This window comes from Dendrobates tinctorius, unplaced genomic scaffold, assembly GCF_039654945.1.
Source record: "Dendrobates tinctorius isolate UK_male_01 unplaced genomic scaffold, ASM3965494v1 ptg000103l, whole genome shotgun sequence".
Taxonomy (NCBI): Eukaryota; Metazoa; Chordata; class Amphibia; order Anura; family Dendrobatidae; genus Dendrobates; species Dendrobates tinctorius.
In genome coordinates, this window is record NW_027361771.1 from 33,676,751 (window position 1) to 33,699,007 (window position 22,257).

Genomic DNA, 22,257 nt, shown 5'->3' on the forward strand with positions numbered 1-22,257 from the left:
TTCTGGCAAAAAGAAGGGAGAACGATGTCCTGTGACCGGTAGAAATCAGACACTACCTTTGGAAGAAAAGATGGATCAAGATGAAGAATTATGGAGTCATCTGTGATAATTAAATAAGGCTCTCTAATGGATAAAGCCTGTAACTCCCCTACACGCCTTGCTGAAGTTACGGCGACCAGAAAGCTGCCTTGTATGAGAGGAGCACAAGAGGATAGAGGTTCAAATGGTGGACCCGTGAGACCTCTGAGTACCAAGTTCAAGTCCCAGGATGGGACGACGATCTGTTTCTTGGGATGAAGTCTAAGTGCTGAAATCATGAATCTCTTTATCCAACGCTGGTTGGCTAGATCTTGGTCAAAAACGGAGCTTAACGCAGAAACCTGGACTTTCAGTGTCCTGGGTTTAAGACCTAATTCCAGCCTGGTTTGCAAAAAGTCCAATATTTGAGATATATTTGGGTGGAAGGGATCGGATGGATTCTGGTGACACCAAGATGAAAACCTCTTCCACACCTTATTATAGATGGTGTTGTTGACTGGTTTCCTTGATCTCTGTAAGGTAGAGTTTACTGATTCTGAGAGCCCTCTAGCATGTAATATCTGGGTTTCAGTAACCAGGAGCTAGGTTCAGCATTCGGGGATTCGGGTGGTGAGGCGGACCTTGTAGAAGAAAGTTGGTCTCTAAGGGCAAAAGCACTGGTCCGTCTAGCTGGAGCTCTACAATGAGATTGAAACAGCTCCTTTTTGGCCATAAAGGAGCTATTAGGATGGTTGGTACCCTATCCTCTCAATTCTTTTGAAGGGTCTTTGCAAGCATCGGTATCGGGGTAAAGGCGTATGATAATCGGAAATTCCATCCCTGGGCAAAGGCATCTACCCATAGAGAAGCGTCCCTGGGATTTAGGGAGAAGTAAGTCTCGACCTGTGCATTCTGGCTTGAGGCAAATAGATCGACCTCTGGAAGGCCCCGCTTGTCTACCAATATACTGAAGATCTCCTTCTTCAAGCTCCACTCCCCTGGCTGAATGTCTCGGCGACACAGAAAATCTACCTGGAGATTGGAGTACCCCTTCAGGTGAACTGCTGTCAAGGAGAGGAGATGTTTTTCGGCAAAGCAGAGTATTCAGCATGAAATGCCTCTTAAACTGTCAAACCTCGTGCTCCCTTGATGCTTGAGGTAGGCCACAGTAGTCATATTGTCCGAGTACACTCTGACGTGAATATCCGGAGATCAGATTGCCTGCTACCTGAAGAGCTTCCTCCACTGCTTTTAATTCTCTGAAATTGGAGGATCTGGCACTTACTTTCTGACTCCAGAGACCCTGGAACGAAGTGTGAGATATCATAGCTTCCCAACACCTTTTGCTGGCATCCGATGTTATCGTGACCAGTGGGGATTGAACCCAGCTTACACCCCTGCATAGATTTCTGGGATTCAACGACCAGGTTAGGGATGCTTTTATACTCCTTGGCATCTGAATTATTTTGCCTAGTGAGCTGGGATCTCCATTCCAGTTCCTCAGAATGTATTGAATGGCTTGAAGTATACGGGAGTGGGCCTGAGCCCAAGACACTGACTGGATACATGCCATCATTGACCTTAGGACAGACCGCCATCCAAAGGGTAGGGGGACTCTTGATTTCTGAAGTCCGAGACCTTTGCCAACACATTCCGGTGATGGTCCTCTAGTAAAAAAAAGTCATCTGTCTTTCTGAGTCTAGAAAGACCCCCAAAAATCTTGTTGTCTTTGATTGTTGGAGTTGAGATTTTTTTAGGGTGGGGAGCCATCCTAGGGTTTGCAGGATGTCGAGGGTTTTGGTCACATGGTTCCTGAGAATTTGGGCAGAGGGACCAATGATAAGCAGGTCGTCCAGGTAGGGCACAATGCAGATGCCCTGTTTCCGGATGTATGATACAGCCTCTGCCATGTTTCTGGAAAAAATCCTAGGTGCTGAGGAGATCCCGAAGGGAAGCACATTGTACTGGTAATGTACTATCTGCTGGTTCTGCTGAACCGCAAACCTCAAATACTTCCTGTGTTGAGGATGGATAGGCACATGGAAGTAAGCGTTCTTTAGATCTATAGTCATAATAAAGTGAAGGATGGCTGATTTTATTGACTCCATCTTGAATTTGCGGTATAAAATGTAGCGATTGAGAGCCTTTAAATTTATGATAATTCGGGCTTCTCCCGTGGTTTTTTTTTACTAGGAAGAGATGGGAATAATGGCCTCTACTCTGCTCTTTTATGGGAACTGGCGATATTGCATTTGAGCTTAACAATTCCTGAAGACCAGAAATTATCAAGGTTTGGGCTCCCCGAGATGGAGGGGAGGTGACTCTTAAAACCCGAGGAGGAGAGGCCTCGAATTCTATAAGTACGCCCTCTCTGATGACATTGAGGACCCAGTGGCTGCTGGAAATGGCCTGCCAGCTGTGAAAAAAATTTGAGAGCCTCCCCCCCCCACAGGGTCGAAGTCATTGTTTGTCCTGCTGTTGTTGCTGCTGGGGGACAAGAATGTTCTTAGCCTTCCACCTTGGCGTAACTCCATCTCCCCATTTTTCCTTTCTCCTTGGTCTGGGGGGACTGAGGCTGGGAGGCACGAAAAAAAAGCTTAATGGGAGGTTTTTGCTCAGGAAGAGCTTTCTTTTTATCTGTGGCCTTTTCAAGAATCTCATCCAGTGCTGGCCTGAATACATATTCGCCTTTAAAGGGAATCTAACAATTTTATTTATGAAGTTACATCCCCACTCCACATTTTGAGCCAGAGGGCTCTTCTGGCCGAATTAGCCTGGACTAATGACCTGGCAGCAATACGGATTGATTCCATAGAGGCATCTGCCAGGCGGTCTTTTTTGCAACTCTTGCCACCTGAACATCCACCTTGGGAATACTCCATTTCACCTTCTAGGGAAAAACGGTGTTTGAATTCTGAGGGGGTGCTCAGCCGCTTCTCTGGAAGCTCCCATTCCTGGGTGATCATATCCAAGATGCTCTTATGTACAGGAAAGCCGATCTGTTTGTACTGTGAGGTAGCGCTGTCATTCAAGATTGGGGGACACTCGCTTGGCAGCCACACAATTAGATTCAGCTCAGGTTTTCATAAGCCATAACAGTCCATGAGGTTTATTTGTCATCATAAACCACAGCAATATAAACAGCATCACAGGATAGCGTCCATTATACAGGCTATTCAGCCTCATCCTTATCTCACCCACGTCATGGTTCCCACATGGCTGTTCCTCCAGGCTGCAGAAATCCACTCTCTCCTCAGGGACTCTCAGACACTGGCCGCCATTACACACACAGCCGCTCCACCGGCTGTTAGTGAGGAGATCCTTCTCCTCACGGGACCTTCCAAACTGGACCAATCAGGTCCCAGCATTCACTCCACGTGACCAGACCTCAGGTACCTTATATGGTCCATAACCACACCCACAGGTGATCACATGGCTATGACCTCACCCAAGGTCCTATTGCACACAGCCACACACAGGCTTCCCTTACACACTGTAACGGAACGTACTACTCAGCAGTACCTCTGCTGATCATTATGATCTTTCAGTATCCTACACCTATCAGGGCAATGGAAATGCTTATACGGCTGTCCTGGGACACCCACACAGCGCCCCCTAGCGGACACAGCAGTCATTACACCACATACCCCGCCCCTCTGTTCAAACTTGTGGGGTTGAACACACAATCTTACACCAGGATCTCGAGACCGGGCACTCATCACACCTTGCCCCACAGGTCGAGAGAACCTATTCCAACTGTCATACGGCCTCCTCTCTACGTTAGGCCTCCCCCGCCCCCAGCGGTCAACATATCGGTCATTGACTTTGACCCTCCAGTTACCGTCTGTCTGCGTCATCAGACACTGTTTAGTCACCACCCTTCTAGAGTGCGTTTCGTCACCTGACCGTTCTCCCACTGACCGGCTCTCCCGGTTGGTACGGTCATCAGTCCTCATCGGCCCTACTGTCTGGCCTGAGTCTGACTCCTTCAGCGTCTCACAGGAACTACGGTCTCTCACTGTCATCCTGCCAGTCGAACTACCACTTGCTGACCCTCTTCGGCCATCTGCCCTGTCACTTCTTGGCGGAACTCTTCGGGTCCTTACATCTTGTTGGGTTGCAGGCGGCCGCCACCTGGTATTCCGTACTTCTTTATTAATTCGCTGACGGTCCAGCCTCAACTGCTGAATTTCTCGCAGGTACCCCACTCGACACTCCACGAGCATCCAAAAGTCTCTCAGGCTCTCCATGGAGCCAACCACCATGATGGGAATTCTACCCACATCACTGGATACCTGGTCTTCATCATCAGGAGGGATCCTCACCCTCACCACACCGGAGATATTCACAAGGTCTTGCATTACCTTCCCGGATCTTCCAATGATTTTCCCAATCAGAGCTTTGGGTACCGGAACCACATCTTTCCGCAAACCCCGCCGATCCATAGCCTCTCTTGCTATCTCTAGGCGTCGAGCAGCCTTCACATTACTCTGCCTAACCAATTGTTTGACACGTAGACACTGCAAATGCATCTCTTTCAGGACAGCTACTCGGTTTGATGTATCTTCTCTGGCTGATACTATCACTAACTGCCGAGTCTCAGTTGCCCAGCGCACCTCACACGCCTTGACCGCCTCTTTGAAAGCCTCATGTACACCTTCCTCTGCACAGGCTTCTTGCATGTCTTCTGGAACGTCAATCACAGTCTTGAAGGACGTGGTCTTGCTCTCTTCCAGGCCAGGAGGCTCTGGCCTTACCACGGACACTTCCCTCACTACAGTTGACCCGACCGGGTGACTGCCTTCTTCAGTTCTTAACTCATCCACTTCACACGATTGGATCACTTCATGACCGTTGGCCACTATGGCTACTGGCAGTTCTGTCTTATAACTCACGCTCACCCGTGGTAAGTCTTCGTCCAACTTCTCTCGCAGAAGACTTTTTACTACTCCTCTGAGTTCCTCCATCTCTTTCTTGAGCTCCTCGACCCTGTGCTCAGCCGTTTGTCTAGGGACTCTTTCTCGTTTGACACACTCATCCACCTCCTCTCTGAGGGCCTTATTCAGTCCTTGCCACGTTACCATGTGGCCTTTGAGCTCAGAGACTTCTTTCTCTAGCACTGCTATTCTGTGCTCCCTTTCTTTATAAGAGCCACAGTCACCCCCCAGAGATTAAGTAATCCCTCCAAGTTACTCACTAACCGTGTGACTACTTCCGCCGTCTTATCCACCAGGTCAGCGTCAGTTTTGTCACGAGTTTCAGTCAGCACAGCACTAGATTCTGTCCTAGTGGTGGCTACTGGCAACAACACGTCACAGTCACACCACATCGTACGGAGAACTCCCAAGACACTCTCTATCCGTGGGTCAGCTCCGCTCTTTTTGTTTACCACACCATTCTCATTCACACTGTGGTACCCTTCAGGTGACGTCAGGTCAGTAAATTCATCTAATGCAATTCTTTCTCTGGTCGCCCCTACGTCTGGCCTGTCCATGTTAGGAGGCGTCAGCGTCTTCGTATTGGTTAGACAAACAGTAGGAACGTCTCCACCCTCGTGGCATATATCATCAAACCTGACAAAGTCCCGGCCCCACTCCAAGGCATACACTAAGTCTGATGGTATACTGCCCCCTTGGCACTCACTGCCTTCGAGCGCCTCAAACATTATTCTGTCTACCGCATAGTTCACTGTGACCCCATGTGCACAGCGAACCTGGACCATTTTCTCGGTCAGACAGAAAGTGAGAGGAGTTCCTACCAGCGTCACCTGACTCTTTGAGTCCAACCGTCCCGAGATTCCTTTCCGGTGCAGCATCACAGTACACACATACCAGTCATCACTCAGAAAGAATATCCCACACTCTGGAAATGACATACACAAACCCTGCAGTTTCCCAGACACACCCACTGAGCCAACCCGTGCTGCCATTTCCTCACACTCGGCCCCTTTCTGGACCACCACCCCAATTTGGGTCACCGCCCCCTTCTGGGACTCCACCCCCTTTTGGGCTACCACCCCAATTTGGGACTCCTCCCCTTTGGGATTCCACCCCCTTTCGGGATCTCCCCATGTCTGTTATACCGGTCTTCTCAGACCACAGTTCACACCACAGTTTATGTCTCTTACGATACCATACAAGTCTTTGTTGGCACCACGACAGCTCCTGCAGTCACCGATTACCGGCACCACGGCTGCTGTTCACACACACAGCGGCTGGAGTCACTGCAGCTCCTGCTGCGCCGTCTTCGTGGACCCGCCGATCCACCGGAAGCCGCTTGTCACCTTCGTGACCCCACTGAGCCACATCAAGCCGCTTTTCACCTTCGTGACCCCACTGAGCCACATCAAGCCGCTTGTCACCTTCTTGACTCCCACTGAGCCACAGCAGGCTGAGTCGAGAAAAAAGAAGAAAAAAAACCACACCACAAAAACTCACGTGTCCTGACTGTGTGCTATCCAGGACGCTCCTGTCTCCACCTGAGACCGTCCCACACACAGGGCGCACCGGGTGCGATTCAGGGAGCGACCCTCCTCCCAGGGTCTCCCCACACTCCGGCCTCACCAGGTCCAGGGGCTCGGCGGGTGCTCTTCAGGACATCTATCTCCGCCTGAGACTGCCCAAAACTCGCGACTCACCAGGTCCAAGGTCACCCCACGTGCTCCTGGGATCCGACTCTTCTCCCAGGGCTGACCCTCCAGGACCTTTCCTCACTGAACCCTCCAGGTACACTGTCTTCCTCACCGACCCAGGTCAGTACCACACGAACACCTGTCCGATACCTGTGACGGCCACAGGGGTCACCGTTTTACTCACTGACCCAGGTCAGTACCACACGAACACCAGTCCGTTTCTCCTGTGTTGCCCACACATGTCCTCGGGTACCTCTTCTCCGCAGAGGCACCCTAGCAATCACCAGTCTCATTCTCCTGGGGAAGCGGCCGCACTGGGCTCACCGATCTGGACAGTGCCTTAATCACTAGGCCGCCGCACGGTTTCCAGAACCACAGCCGGACCGTGGCTTCCCCACTTGCAGGCCGTCACAGGCTCTGCTCACACGTGGCAGGTCAGCAGCACATCACATGGCTTTCACAACCGTTAGCCCTCCTGGCTCAGCGTTGCTCTTTGCCACCGAATTTTGCAGTCCTTATCCGTTGCTCCCAGCAACAAGGCTACACCACTGCCCATAGCCTTCTCCACCAATTGTGAGGTAGCGCTGTCATTCAAGGTTGGGGGACACTCGCTTGGCAGCCACACAATTAGATCCAGCTCGGGTTTTCATAAGCCATAACAGTCCATGAGGTTTATTTGTCATCATAAACCACAGCAATATAAACAGCATCACAGGATAGCGTCTATTATACAGGCTATTCAGCCTCATCCTTATCTCACCCACGTCATGGTTCCCACATGGCTGTTTCTCCAGGCTGCAGAAATCCACTCACTCCTCAGGGACTCTCAGACACTGGCCGCCATTACACACACACAACCACTCCACCGGCTGTTAGTGAGGAGATCCTTCTCCTCATGGGACCTTCCAAACTGGACCAATCAAGTCCCAGCATTCACTCCATGTGACCAGACCTCAGGTACCTTATATGGTCCATAACCACACCCACAGGTGATCACATGGCTATGACCTCACCCAAGGTCCTATTGCACACAGCCACACACAGGCTTCCCTGACACATTGTAACGGAACGTACTACTCAGCAGTACCGCTGCTGATCATTATGATCTTTCAGTATCCTACACCTATCAGGGCAATGGAAATGCTTATACGGCTGTCCTGGGACACCCACACAGCGCCCCCTAGCGGACACAGTAGTCATTACACCACAGTACGTATGTAATCCCCCAAACATCTCATCCTGTATGGATTGGGGGACTGACTCCTCCTCTAACCCCATAGTGCTACATACTGTGCTCACCAATTCTTCTGTGTTCTGAAGAAAACAGGTATTTTCTGACCTCAGTTGTTCTATGGGATGCAGAATCCTCCCATTTCCATGAAGAGGACTCATAGGAGAGAAATGACTCCGAATCAGAGTCCTCTATTTGGATCCTTCTCTTTTTAGGGAGCGATGGACCCGGCAAAGGTGGCGGCGGGGGAGGGGTAAACGTGGCCAAAGAGATTTGGACCTCCTGTTTAACAAGGGTACGTATCTCTTCAATCAGAGAGGGGTGCTCTGCTCTGACCACTTTATCTGTACAGGACTGGCACAGGTTTTTCACCCATCTTAAGGGCAGCTTCACGTTACAGATGGCACATTTGACTTTTTGGTGGAGGCTTTATGGGTAGACTTGTCTCCCTAAAATAAGGGGAGAGAAGTATAAGTAGGGGGGACCGTTGGTACCCAGGACCTCGGCTAGGACCCGCCCCACATCACACTAACTGAGGCTGGAGCAGCGCTGGGCTCTGCAGGTGCAGGACAGGAAGCACTCTCCATGCTGACAGAGGGGATCAGTCTTACCTGGAGATGTCTTCCGGCAGGTTTAAATAGCCATAAATTCTGCCCTCAGCGATGACATTTTACTTCCCCCTCCCAGGATCGAAAGCAGGAGTCCGTAATCTTCAGCGTGCTTCACACGCCATTCGGTGCCCCAGAGGCTACACATGGCCAAAACCGGAAGTGGATGCGTTCCACCCTGGAACGCAAGACCCGGAAGTGGCTCACACACATGGACGCCACTTCCGGGTCATCGAACGGCGCGCACAGGAGGGGGAGACGCCGGAGAGCTCAGGGAGGCCTCCGGTATGGGGATGACTGGCCGGCTTTACCCCCGAATGGGGACAATGGCGGTCCCAAATCCACCAGCAGGGGAGATGGGAGCAGCACGTATGAGGAAGGCTGAGCCCACGACCACCACTGCCCAGCTTAAGATTAAGGTATTACTGCCGTTGCCGGCCACGCAGCATACCGAGAAGCCTCTCCATGCCACATGGGGGACAGGAAAGACACTGGCAACTGGGAGGTGGGAGGGGTCTTTTACTTTGTGCTTCCTGTCCCCCATTAGGGGGTGGAGACAACCTCCCTATGCTGTCATGGAAGGTGACTAGAGAAAAACGAACTTTTTCAATATGACGACTTAATGTTATCAAATTCTGTGTCGTACCTGTGGGTTCAAAATGCCCAATATACCCCTGGATAAAATCCATGAGAAGTATAGTTTCCAAAATGGGGTCAGTTGATGGAGGTTTCTGCTGTTTAGGCACCTTAGGAGCCCTGCCAATGGGACATGTGCCCGCGGTCTCTTACAGTCAAATTTTGTGATGCTCCTTCCGCTCCAAACTTTGCCGTTCATCCAAACAAAACTTTTTGACTACATATGGGGTATCGTTACGCTCGTAAGAAAGTGAGTAACAAACTGTGGGGTCCACTTTTGGTGTGATGTCTGACAAAAGTGAGAAATTTGGGGCTAAAACAATATTTTTGTGGAAAAAAAATGAACTTTTTCAATATGACGACTTAATGTTATCAAATTCTGTGTCATACCTGTGGGCTCAAAATGCTCACTATACCCCTGGATAAAATCCTTGAGGGGTATAGTTTCCAAAATGGGGTCAGTTGTGGGGGGTTTCTGTTAGGCACATCAGGGGCTATCCAAACCCGACATGGCATCTGCTCTCGATTCCAGCCAATTTTGAGATCTGCCGTGAGCTCAAACAGTGTTTTTTTCCCTATATATCGGGTATCAGCATGCTCAGAAGAAATTGCACAACAAATTTTGTGGTTCATTTTCTCTTTTTAACCTTGTGAAAATAAAAAAAAAATTGGTTCTGAAGTTAAATTTTTGTGAAAAAAGTTAAATGTTCATTTCTTCCTTCCACATTCCTTTAGTTCCTGTGAAGCACGTGAAGGGTTAAGAAACTTCTTGAATGTGGTTTTGAGCACCTTTAGGGGTGCAGTTTTTAGAATGGTGTCAGTCTTGGGTATTTTATGTCATATAGATCCCTCAAAGTTTTGTAAATTTTGTTGGAAAAAATTAGAAATCACTGGTCAACTTTCAACCCTTATAACTTCCTAACAAAAAAAAATGTTTAAAAAATTGTGCTCGTGTAAAGTAGACAAGTGGGAAATGTATTATTATTTTGTGTGACATAACTCTGATTTAAGGGAATATGAATTCGAAGTTTGAAAATTGCTAAATTTTCCCCAAATTTCCATTTTTTCACAAATAAATGCAAGTTGTATCCAAGAAATTTTACCACTATCACGAAGCATAACATGTCATGACAAAACATTCTCAGAATCAGTGGGATTTATTGAAGCGTTCCAGAGTTATAACTACATAAAGTGACAATGGTCAGAATTATAAAATTTGGCTTGGTCATTAACCCCTTAACGACTGCCGATACGCCTTTTAATGGCGGTAGTTAAGGGTACTTAAACCACAGCGCCGTGAATTCACAGCGCTGTGGAAAAAGTGTATAGCACCCCCCAGAGTCAGATTTTCTCTGGGGTCTCAGCTGCCGGGGGTAGCCGAGACCCCAGAGAACATGATTCAGGTCAGTTTTTACCGACCCCACTTTTGCAATCACCGTTATTAACCACATAACAGTGACCGCAGAAAAAAAAAATTGCGATTGTGCATCTACTTTCTCACATCAGAGGAGAGAGAAATAGGGTCCCCGATTCCCACCCAGAACCTCCCGATGGTCCTCGGGCCCTCCTGCATCCTCCGGTGGGCGCCGCATCTTCATCCGGGCAGAAAATGGCGGGCGCATGCGCTGTGCGCCCGCCGAATCTGCCGACCGGAAGATTCCATTCATTAATTACAGGAACATTTTGATCACTGTGATAAACCCTATCACAGTAATCAAAATTAAAACAAATAGTAAATAACCCCCCTTTTTCCCTTAGTTAGGGAAATATAATGAAATAAAGAAAATATATTTTATTTCATTTTTCCATTAGGGTTAGGGTTCATTCAATTTCTCCTGTTACCCTTGTGAAAATAAAAAAATATCGGGCTAAAAAATCATTTTTGAGGAAAAAAAATGATTTATTTTCACGGCTCTGCGCTATAAACTTCTGTGAAGCACTTGGGGGATCAAAGTGCACACCACTCATCTAGACAAGTTCCTTAAGGGGTCTAGTTTCCAAAATAGTGTCACTTGTGGGGTTTTTTCACTGTTTAGGCACAACAGGGGCTCTGCAAACGCGACAAGGCGTCCCATCACAATTCCAGCCAATTCTGCGTTGAAAAAGTCAAACGGCGCTTCTTCCCTTCTGAGCCCTACCATGCGCCGAAACAGTGGTTTACCTCCACATATGGGGTATGGGTGTACTCAGGACAAATTGCACAACAACTTTGGGGTCCTAATTTCTCCTGTTACCCTTGTAAAAATAAAAATTTGGGGGCAAAAAGATCATTTTTGTGGAAAAAAAAGATTTTTTATTTTCACGGCTCTACGTTATAAACTTCTGTGAAGCATTTGGAGGTTCAAAGTGCTCACCACACATCAAGATAAGTTCCTTAAGGGGTCTAGTTTCCAAAATGGGGTCACTTGTTGGGGTTTTCCACTGTTTAGGCACATCAGGGTCTTTACAAACGCAACATGGCGTCCAATCTCAATTCCAGCCAATTCTACATTGAAAAAGTCAAACAGCGCTCCTTCCGTTCCAAGCCCTTCCGTGCGCCCAAACAGTGGTTTACCCCCACATATGGGGTATCGGTGTATTCAGGAGAAGTTGCACAACAAATTTTATGGTTCATTTTCTCTTTTTACATTTGTGAAAATGAAAAAAATTGGTTCTGAAGTAAAATGTTTGTAAAAAAAAGTTAAAATGTTAATTTTTTCCTTCCACATTGCTTCAGTTTCTGTGAAGCACTTAAAGTGTTAATAAACTTCTTGAATGAGGTTTTGCGCACCTTGAGGGGGGCAGTTTTTAGAATGGTGTCACTTTTGGGTATTTTCTGTCATATTGACCCCTCAAAGCGACTTCAAATGTGATGTGGTCCCTAAAAAAAAAAATGGTTTTGTAAATTTTGTTGTAGAAATGAGAAATTGCTGGTCAACTTTTAACCCTTATAACTTCCTAACAAAAAAAAATTTTGGTTCCAAAATTGTGCTGATGTAAAGCAGCCATGTGAGAAATGTTATTAAGTATTTTTTGTGATATAACTCTATGATTTAAGGGCATAAAAATTAAAAGTTTGAAAATTGCAAAATTGTACAAATTTTCACCATATTTCCGTTTTTTTCATATATAAACGCAAGTCATATAGAAGAAATTTTACAACTAATATGAAGTAAAATATGTCACGAAAAAACAGTCTCAGAATCAGCAGGATCTGTTAAAGCGTTCCAGAGTTATAACCTCATAAAGTGACAGTGGTCAGAATTGTAAAAATTGGCCTGGTCATTAAGCTGCAAACAACCTTCACTTTAAAGTTGATTTTAATCAACACATTTTGGAATAATAATACCTTACACAATTGGATATGTTTAAAAAAATGTTCCTGTGCTCAGATAATCTTATAAATGGCCTGGACAGCATGTGATGAAGAAGTGTTTTAGACATCTCCTGCTTTCCATCCTGAAGGATCCTCAGTGGCTGCAGAGGTTGCATACAGACACTCTTTCCGCTTTCACAGATCTGACATATAGGCGAGACCATTTTGCTTCAGCTGCACTGTCAGACCTGTGTAAGCAGCAGGAGCGGAACTGTGCATGCTCTGCCACCAGAGTGGCCATTGGGAGTGACTGACAACACTCACAGACTGAATAATACCATGGGGGGGCCATTGCAGAAGATGAAAAATTGACATTTTATTGAACGGTGCATAATTTTTAATAGCTGTAAAATTACAAAAATACATCTAAGCAGAAAACGTGAATAAGTATCCCCTTTAAGTCAGCCTACTATAGGTCAGCTTCTGAAGATACATGAAAGATTTTTACCTGGTGATGGGAGGGGCTGGTACAGGCCATTATTGTCTTCAAGATACTCACAATCCTGCATGAAAAATAAACACTGAAAAGTGAGAGCAGGGGAGTGCGACCTCAATTGTTCACACATGTATTCACAACTGTAAAGCCTCCGTCACACATAGTGATCTCGCTGTGTGTGACACTGACCAGTGACCGGCCCCCCTGCCGGTTATCGCTGATCGTCCTGGAATAGCCAGGACATTTTTTTGATCGCTGGTCTCCCGCTGGCCAGCACGCATCGCTGCGTGTGACAGGCGGGAGACCAGCGATCAGCGCGTTGGTAACTAAGGTAAACGCAGGGTTTCTAAGTGGCGCGCGCTGCTTAGAAACCCGATGTGTACCTTAGTTACCAGCTCCCTGTACCAGCGCGCGGGTAACTAAGGTACACAGAGGGTAACTAAGCGACGTGCATCGCTTGTTACCCCCGTGTCGCTGGTGCTGATCGCTGGTGAAGCTGCCTATTTGGCAGCTCACCAGCGATCATGAAGCAACACACCAGCGATCCTGACAAGGTAATATCGTTGTCGGGATCGCTGGTGCGTCGCTGTGTGTGACGGGGGCCTTAGATGTCAACTATAAACCACATACCCATAATAAATGCAAAAAAAAACCCCACAATTGACACCCTAATGTACACATTTAGGACTTGTGCTAGATTAAAGGGTATAAATCTTTAAGGATATACTTTGTAAAACAAGTAGCGCATTATTTAACAACTCGGAGACCTAACAGAATTTAGATCTGTCCACTTGTGACCACCTGTATAAATAAATATGCTGTATACAACATCAAATCATTTTCTTTGCACAGGTTCTAAGACCTAACCTATGAGGACAACCACAAGGAGCATCCTCTGGGCATTACAGTATAACGTCACCTCTTCAGTCAGCAGCTGTATGATCTGGTTGGTGAGTTCTAGGATCTTTTGATCATGGCTCCTCTCGTGTATCAGTGAGTGGGGTAGCGGTACGATAATAGGGCTGTTGGCTCTCTTCCACTCTGCAGGCTCATTGCTGTGTTCTTTAGACTCTCTCGATTTCTTCTTCACTATTATGTAATCCTGTGTATTAAGCAAAAGAAATACTGCTAAATAAATCCCTTAAAGTGATCTTTTATATTTATTTTACTCATTAATATAGCGCCATTCATTCCACAGCACTTAACAGACATCATTCACTGTCCCCAATGGGGCTCACAATCTAAGTTCCCTATCAGTAGGTCTTTGGAATGTGGGAGGAAACCCACGCAAACACGGGAGAACATAGAAACTCCTTGCAGATGTTGTCCTTGGTGGGATTTGATACCAGGACTCCAGCGCTGCAAGGCTGTAGTACTAACCACTGAGCCACCGTGCCACCATATATATTTTATTTGCATACATATATTAATGAAAACATATTACTGGGACAGAAGGATGGTCTTTCAGACTTCCTAGGTTTTCAGTGCTTTTTTGGGGCATTACAGATTGTGCAAAGTAACAGCAGTGTAACCAATGTTATTCTCTAGGAAAAAAGGCACAATCTCTGGCTTCTCTTTGACCTGATCTACCTGTTCTCTGAATGCCGAGCTCTGTATAACCCTGCCCACAGCACTGTGGGAGGGGTTATACAGCTTTCTGTGTACACTGTGCATAGGCAGAAAGATGGCTATTAACGGTAAAGGAAGGGTTATATAGAGCTCAGGAATATGGGGGATTACAAGGCAAGCAGGTTTACTATTCTTCTGAATCACGGCTGAAGTAGAAGTCAAAATAAAATTGTAGTCCAGCACTTAATGATTAGCATTACTTAGAACTTTATTTACAACTTCATGAAAACATCATATTGGCAATCATCATTTGCAAAAAAATAAAAAATCAAATCGGGCTGAGTAACCCTTGTTCACAGCATATGGATACGCTTGCTTTTGCGTTCCCTTTTGCTATGGACGAGGAACTGTGCACTGCACAGTATTGTGTGGACCATACCACAAAAAGGCATGCAGTGCTCCTCTCTACTGATTGTTATGGTGCATCAGTCACTGTACCCTGGAATGCACTAAAAGGCTGGTCACTTCACACTTCCCATATGATCAGAGGCAGTATTAGATTCATTCATCAATAATGTATACCTCACCCTTGTCTGCTGGTGGGCTTGAAATTTGGCTTCAAACAAGATCGCTTGAACTACTGAAAGCATTACTCCGCTGCACCTCAAAGCACAGTGACTTGGAATCCAATTGAATAGTATTTTATTTCGTCCACTGAGAACAATCTTTTTTGCAACTGGCTAAAACATTACCAAAACCTTTTTTTTTCCTTTTAAGAATCCAATGGCATACCCTCATCCATTATTATGTGGACATGCCTTTTGTATAGTCTTCATCAAGGCAGGAGGGAGAAATTTCAAATGCCTTGCTGCCGCTGAGGAGGATGGTATACTTTTCTCCATGGACCTTGTTGACGCCTCTCAAAGCACAGTGTTTATGTTTGTGACCATAGAGTTCATTACCGGTCTCATTACTCCAAATTATTCTGTGCTATAAGCTTTGCAGCTTTTCTAAGCTCTTCACCATGCATCTCCTAAGGCCTCTTTCACACATCAGTTTTTTGCCGTCAGGCGCGATCCGGCTTTTTTTTGTAAAACCAAATCCGGCAAAATGCAATGCCGGATCCAGTTTTTCCCCATTGACTTGCATTAGCGCCGAATCGCGCCGGATGGCATTGCGTTTCATCCGTTTTTTGCTGGATCCGGCTACTTGTCTCATTCCGGCGTCTGGAAAAAACGGCTACTGTAACGTTTTTTGTCTCCGGCGAAAAAGCCGGAAGCGCCGGATCCGAAGCTTCCGGCTTTTTGCTACAATGAAAGTCTATGGGCGCCGGAAAGCGCCGGATCCAGAAAAAGACGGATCCAGCCACCGGATCCGTTTTTTTAAGTCTACGCATGCTTAGATCCAATTGGCCAGCCCCCAGGAAACAGATATAACCTGCTAGACGGATCCAGCAGAAAAACGGATCTGTTTCTACAGTTCTCCAAAATTTATGCCGGATCCGTTTTTTCTAAAAATAGCCGGATCCTGCCTGACGGCAAAAAACTGATGTGTGAAAGTAGCCTTATTGTGCCACAGATGCCTGGATTACATGAGACATTGCTTGTGAGTTTTAAAAATTTGTATGGGCGAAAATTGTCAGAAATCTTCTTTAGTCTAACAGGCCATGGCTTGCTATTAACGGAACTTGCTACTTTCCAATTTTTCATCAGCGCTTAACCCCACTTGCTTTTCAAATCTAAGGATATCTTGTCATAAACCTTTTATGATTTATTATGCTGAATTACTCGCAGATCATTTGACAGGTCTCTCCCTTTTCCCACTGTTCAGCAATCCGAACTGGCAATGCAGTCTAAATGATGTGAAAACGCATGACTCAAGAGCTAGAATGCAAATGGCCTCTTAGTGGTACATTGGAAGTAGCAATCCTAGAAATCAGTATCAACTCTTTAAAATGGCCTTGCCACATGACTTAGGGTAAGCAACCAAATCAGAATCATGTGCAAAGCAGAACTGGTTTGGCTGGGTTAGAGGCCTGTGAGCCAACTGTACATGTAAGGGATATTTGGATGAATTTGGTAAAGTGGCAATAGGGAGACTACTGTACACGGTGAGGAAGTTGACTGCTCAGCATTGCCTTTCAAATGTAGTCCCATGTATGAGAAAATATATCAATAGTTACATTCTATCACTAGAAAATTAAATATATCTCAAGAGAGGTGCCACACTTAAATTAGAAATGTTATGGGGTCGATGGCTAGTCACTTTTATTCAAGAATACCTGTTGGGTTTACTATCAACCCTTATCCTGGGAGACTTCAACATCCCCATTAACAGCCCCACTTCCACATCTGCATCCCAGCTTCTATTACTAACCACCTCTCTAGGCCTCTCACAGCTGTCAACCTCTGAGACACACAAAGACGGTAACACCCTTGACCTGGTCTTTGTTCGGCTCTCTTTAATCTCCTACCTAAATAACTCACCGCTTCCCCTCTCTGACCACAACATTCTCTCCTTCACGCTCACAAATCCTCGCCCACCCCAGCACACTCCTACCTACCACACAGTCAGAAATCTACAAACCATTAACCCTCATACACTTTCAGACTCGCTACACTCATCACTGTCCCCAATCTCCTCTTTTTCCTGTCCTGATCTGGCTGTTCATCACTACAACGACACTCTTAGAAGCACCCTTGATCAAGTAGCTCCCCTCACCCTCAGAACCTCCAAGCACAGAGTAAAACAGCCCTGGCTCACATCGCAAACTCGACTTCTCCAGCGATGCTCTAGGAACGCTGAACGCCGATGGAGAAAAACCCGCACACCAGAAGACTTCAATCACTTCAAATTTATGTTAAGAACCTATAACTCTGCCCTTCACCTTGCCAAACAGACCTACTTCACCACCCTGATTTCCTCACTAGCCAACAACCCCAAGAAACTTTTTGACACCTTTCACTCCCTCCTCAGGCCAAAAGCACAAGCCCCTATCACAGACATTTCTGCGGATGACCTAGCCTCCCACTTTACAGAGAAAATAGATAATATCAGTCAGGAAATCCGCTCTCAACCACCAAGTGCTGTGACTCCCATCCCTCCCTGCATTTCCCCTGGCTCATTCTCCACATTTGATCCCATCACAGAAGAACAAGTCTCCAGATTTCTCTCTTCTTCTCGTCCAACTACATGCACTACTGACCCCATTCCCTCACATCTCCTCCAGTCGTCTCAACTCACCTAACTACAATCTTTAATCTCTCCCTCTCCTCGGGCATTTTCCCATCCTCCTTCAAACACTCTATCGTTACTCCATTACTAAAGAAATCCGCTCTCGACCCATCCTGCACAAACAACTACAGACAAATCTCCAATCTCCCCTTCATCTCTAAACTTTTGGAGCATCAAGTCTACTCCCGCCTTACCCGTTACCTCTCCACTCACTCCCTCCTAGACCCTTCACAGTCCGGCTTCCATCCCCTACATTCGACTAAAACTGCACTCATCAAAATGACCAACGACCTTCTGACAGATAAATGTAATGGTGACCACTCTCTGCTCATTCTTCTCGACCTTTCTGCAGCTTTCAACACTGTTTACCACTGTCTCCTACTCTCTAGGCTCCAGCCACTAGGCATTAAGGACACCACTCTCTTCTGGTTCTCTTCCTATCTTTCTGACCGCTCCTTCAGTGTTTTGTTGGCTGGCTCCACATCATCTCCTCTTCCTCTCGCTATCGGGGTACCTCAGGACTCAATCCTTGGCCCCCTTCTCTTCTCTCTCTACACAGCCCCAATTGGACAGACCTTCAGCAGATTTGGCTTTCAGTACCATCTTTATGCTGATGACACACAACTATACACATCATCCCCCGACCTTAGCCCTGCGGTTTTACAGATCGCCAGTGACTGTCTGTCCGCAGTCGCCAACATCATGTCCGCTCTCTATCTGAAACTTAAACTCTCAAAAACCGAACTTCTTCTGCTCCCGCCGTCTACTAACCTCCCTAAATCTGACATTTCCCTCTCCGTGGGTGGCACCATAATAACACCCCGGCAGCAGGCGCGCTGTCTGGGTATTATGTTTGACACCAATCTCTCCTTCACATCTCATATACAATCTCTTGCCACTTACACCTAAAAAACATCTCCAGAATCCACCCTTTTCTCACCATGGAAACAACAAAGAACCTCAGTGTAGCATTGATCCACTCCCGCCTGGACTACTGCAACGCTCTATTAATTGGCCTCCCCGTTACTCGACTTTCCCCTCTCCAGTCCATACTAATGCAGCGGCCAGGGTCATCCATCTGGCTAATCTGTACTCGGACGCATCCGCTCTTCGCCAATCATTACACTAGCTGCCCATTCATTATAGGATCCAATTCAAAGTACTGGTTCTCACCCACAAAGGTCTCCACAGTGCAGCACCCCCCTACATATCCTCCCTCATTTCTGTCTATCGGCCTAACCGACCGCTGCGCTCTGCAAACGACTTTCGACTAACCTCTGTACTAATCCGCACCTCCCACTCCCGACTCCCAAGATTTCTCCCGAGCTGCGCCATTCCTCTGGAATGCTCTACCTCAAGAAATTAGGACTATCCACAATTTGCACAGTTTTAGGCGCTCCCTCAAAACGCATTTGTTCAGAGAGGCCTATCACGTTCATTAATCAAAGTCATTTTATGTGTAAGTGTGCGTGTGTAGCCCATTCACTATCTCCATCCATCCCACACTCCCTCAAGATGGCTGGACCATCATTGTAAATACACACCTGTACTTTGTATCTCCCCCACCTCATTGTAGATTGTAAGCTCTCATGAGCAGGGTCGTTTTGCTTTAATTATTGTATTGTTATCGTTGCTACTTATGACTTGTGTTTTGAAACTGTTAAACCGTAAAGCGCTGCGGAATATGTTGGCGCTATATAAATAAAGATTATTATTATATTATTATTACATGTGTCATTTATGGTGGATGTTTGCCAACATCCAGGGTGTGTGTGGTGCACATGATCTGCTCTTAACAATGTGATTCTGTATCAGGGGAGGATATTTTGCGCACTGTGTCCCCGACAAACAATGTCAGCTGCAGCTTTCACAATTATGTCTGCATGGAAGAAACACTTTACTTCCACTCAGAGACAACGTTTCTTGCATTCAGACGTAATTGTGAACACTGAAGCAGTCACATCACATTGTTCATGTTGTCAGACTAGCAGGGGACACTGGGCTCAAAGTAAAGGAGCAAGTTCTGGAAGGAAAGTATATCTTTTTTCTTAATTTTTACAGCATACGGGGATGATTAAGAAGGGGCTGGACAACACCTTTGCATGAGACAATTGTATTTCTTGGACCTTTCTAAACACCTATTTACATCACTGGTTATATCACAGTGTAATCCATATAACGAAGACTGAGCTACATAAAAAGAACTCAAATTTCATGCATGCCTCACCTCTCCAGTTAGCAGGTAGATGATCTCTAGGGTGAGATTCAGTACATCCTCAGTCACTTGACTCTTGTTCTTTTCCATCCTCAGCAAGTCATGTGATCTGCATAAGAAGATCGAGTACCGGAATAGAGTGACTTCACAACTTCATCTGGAAATTAATGAAAAATTAATTGTTAAAAAAAACATAGCACAAGGAAACATCAACTTAAGGCTGTGTGCCCATGATGAGTTTTTGACACTGTGTGTTTTCACTGCTTCAAAAATGCAACATCTTAGGACCTGTGCACATGTTGCAGATTTGTCGTGGGGTCTTTTTCTGCACAGATTTATCACAAAACCAGAAGGGTTTCCTGATGCCAACAAAGTAAATGAGAATACTGATGCTCATATACACGTTGATCATTTTTTGTTTCCCAAATGTTTTGAGTTTCAATAAATGGGGAGGATGGGGGAGGAAAGATGGGGAAAAAAAAAAAGGGGGGGGGGGAGAAGGAAAAAGGAAGGACAATAAAGTCCAAATATAAAGAAGACATAAAATGAAACAAGTTAATGCAGAAGCATATTATGCAGTGAATTATTACAAAGGTAGGTATTTAAGCGTATAATATATTAATATATATGTTCCAAAGACCCAAACACAAGGGGCCTTAGGCAGGTGCACTCTGGGTGAAGACTTAAGAGAACAACTCCAGCCATCTAGACCATTTCCTAGAACATTTAGCAAATTGATTATGCACATTCGCAAATTTCAATTCAAAAGAATGATGAAGGCTAAGTTAGTCTATAATTTCATTAATTTGTGGGGGTTTTGGGTTTTTCCAAAGAAAGGCAATACTATGTTTGGAGACTAGTAAAATGTGCATAATCAATAGCCTGTTAGAAGTATCAATTTTGTCGGCGTCCAGAGAAAGAAGGGCCAGACGAGGAGACAAAATAAGTCGTGTTCCTAGGATAAAATCGATAAGGTTAGAAATCTTTCTCCAAAATATATGCAAGATATTTCCTGGCCTTCCACAACCCCTCCAACAGAGCGGAGAATTGTCAGGGTTGATCCTATGAAGTCTAACGGGGGTATAATACCATCTCGTTAAAAGCTTGAAGTGGTTCTCTTGTAGTGATAAGGAAATGAAAGAGGCATACGAGAGGGTACATGCCTGTTCAAGGTCAGAAGGGTCAATTGTCGTGTGCAATTCGGTTTCCCATTTGACAATATTTTGAGTCTTTACCGCTTCAAAGCTATTGTTACACCATTTGTACGTGTATTCAAAACTCCAAAAAATATTATGATCTATATTACAAATAAGGTTAACTGCTGGTTCAGAGATTCTCGGGTAGATAGTAAGGAACTCATGGATTATGTCTTTGAGGATAACATATTGTAAGAAAGCAGGGGTAGTAGATTGAAATCTTTCCTTGAGTTTATTGTAAAGTGTACAAGTAACGCCATCGTATAAATCTTTAATTTTTTTAAGTCCAAGTTCAGACCAAATGGGGTCAATGGTCTGATTAGACGCTTGAAAGATAACTGATACAGCCAGATTTTTTATTGTGACTTCTTTGTTAGAGCCTCTTTTTGGAGCAGAAAATTTTTTCCAAGCTTCAGAAATAGCTTGAAAAATCGGATGAGGATTTATAATTAATTTTTTATGAAGGAGTTGGTTCAGAATTAGTAGGTGAAGAGGTTTATAACTATTAAAGAACAGTTCTAGTTCATGCCAAGCTGGTGTCGGATCATGAGGCCACCAGTATGAGCTTTGTTTGACTAAATTTGCAATGTAATAGGCCGTAATATTTGGGGAAGCAGCTCCACCATAAGATTTATGGTTGTATAGAATATTTTTTGCTATTCTGGCTCTTTTGTTATTCCATATAAAGGAGTTTAATGAGGCTTGAAGGTTTGTGAGAGAGGAAGTGGGTATTTTTAAAGGCAGTGAGCGAAGTAGGTATAGGATTTTTGGGAAAATATACGACTTGACCATCATGATTCTTCCCCACCAAGAAAGCCCATCATCTCTAGATGAACTGAATTCATTAAAAAGCTTTTTAGTAAGCAGCTCTAAGTTTATTTTTAGTAGCGAGTTTACGTTTTTGACTAATTTTAGGCCTAGATATGTCAGCCCATCAGCGGCCCACCCCCAAGGTGAGAGGCCCTCAATTTCCTCTTGGTCTGATCCTAGGTTACAGCCAAGTATTTTGGATTTTGAGTCGTCTATTTTAAAATAAGAGATTTTAGCAAAAGTCTGGATTAAGGTTTGTAAGGCAGAGATAGAGTTGCTTGGATCTGTGAGGGTAAGAATAATATCGTCTGCATACAC

General features: G+C 45.6%; 1 protein-coding gene across 3 annotated transcripts in view; it reads right to left on the reverse strand.

Annotated features, from left to right (window-relative positions):
* LOC141100191 (uncharacterized) overlaps window positions 1–22,257 on the reverse strand; it is a 150,704-nt gene that overhangs the window by 17,226 nt on the left and 111,221 nt on the right. For 2 of the 3 annotated variants that reach the window (XM_073588504.1, XM_073588503.1), the window contains 3 exons: window positions 19,946–20,090; window positions 13,835–14,017; window positions 12,928–12,982 (listed from right to left, as the gene is read on the reverse strand). In XM_073588504.1, coding sequence (XP_073444605.1) covers window positions 12,928–12,982; window positions 13,835–14,017; window positions 19,946–20,023 — 316 coding nt within the window. In that variant the 5' untranslated portion in view covers window positions 20,024–20,090. Of the gene's footprint in view, window positions 1–1,517; window positions 11,985–12,927; window positions 12,983–13,834; window positions 14,018–19,945; window positions 20,091–22,257 lie in introns of those variants that run through there. The other variant, XM_073588505.1, reaches the window with a different exon arrangement.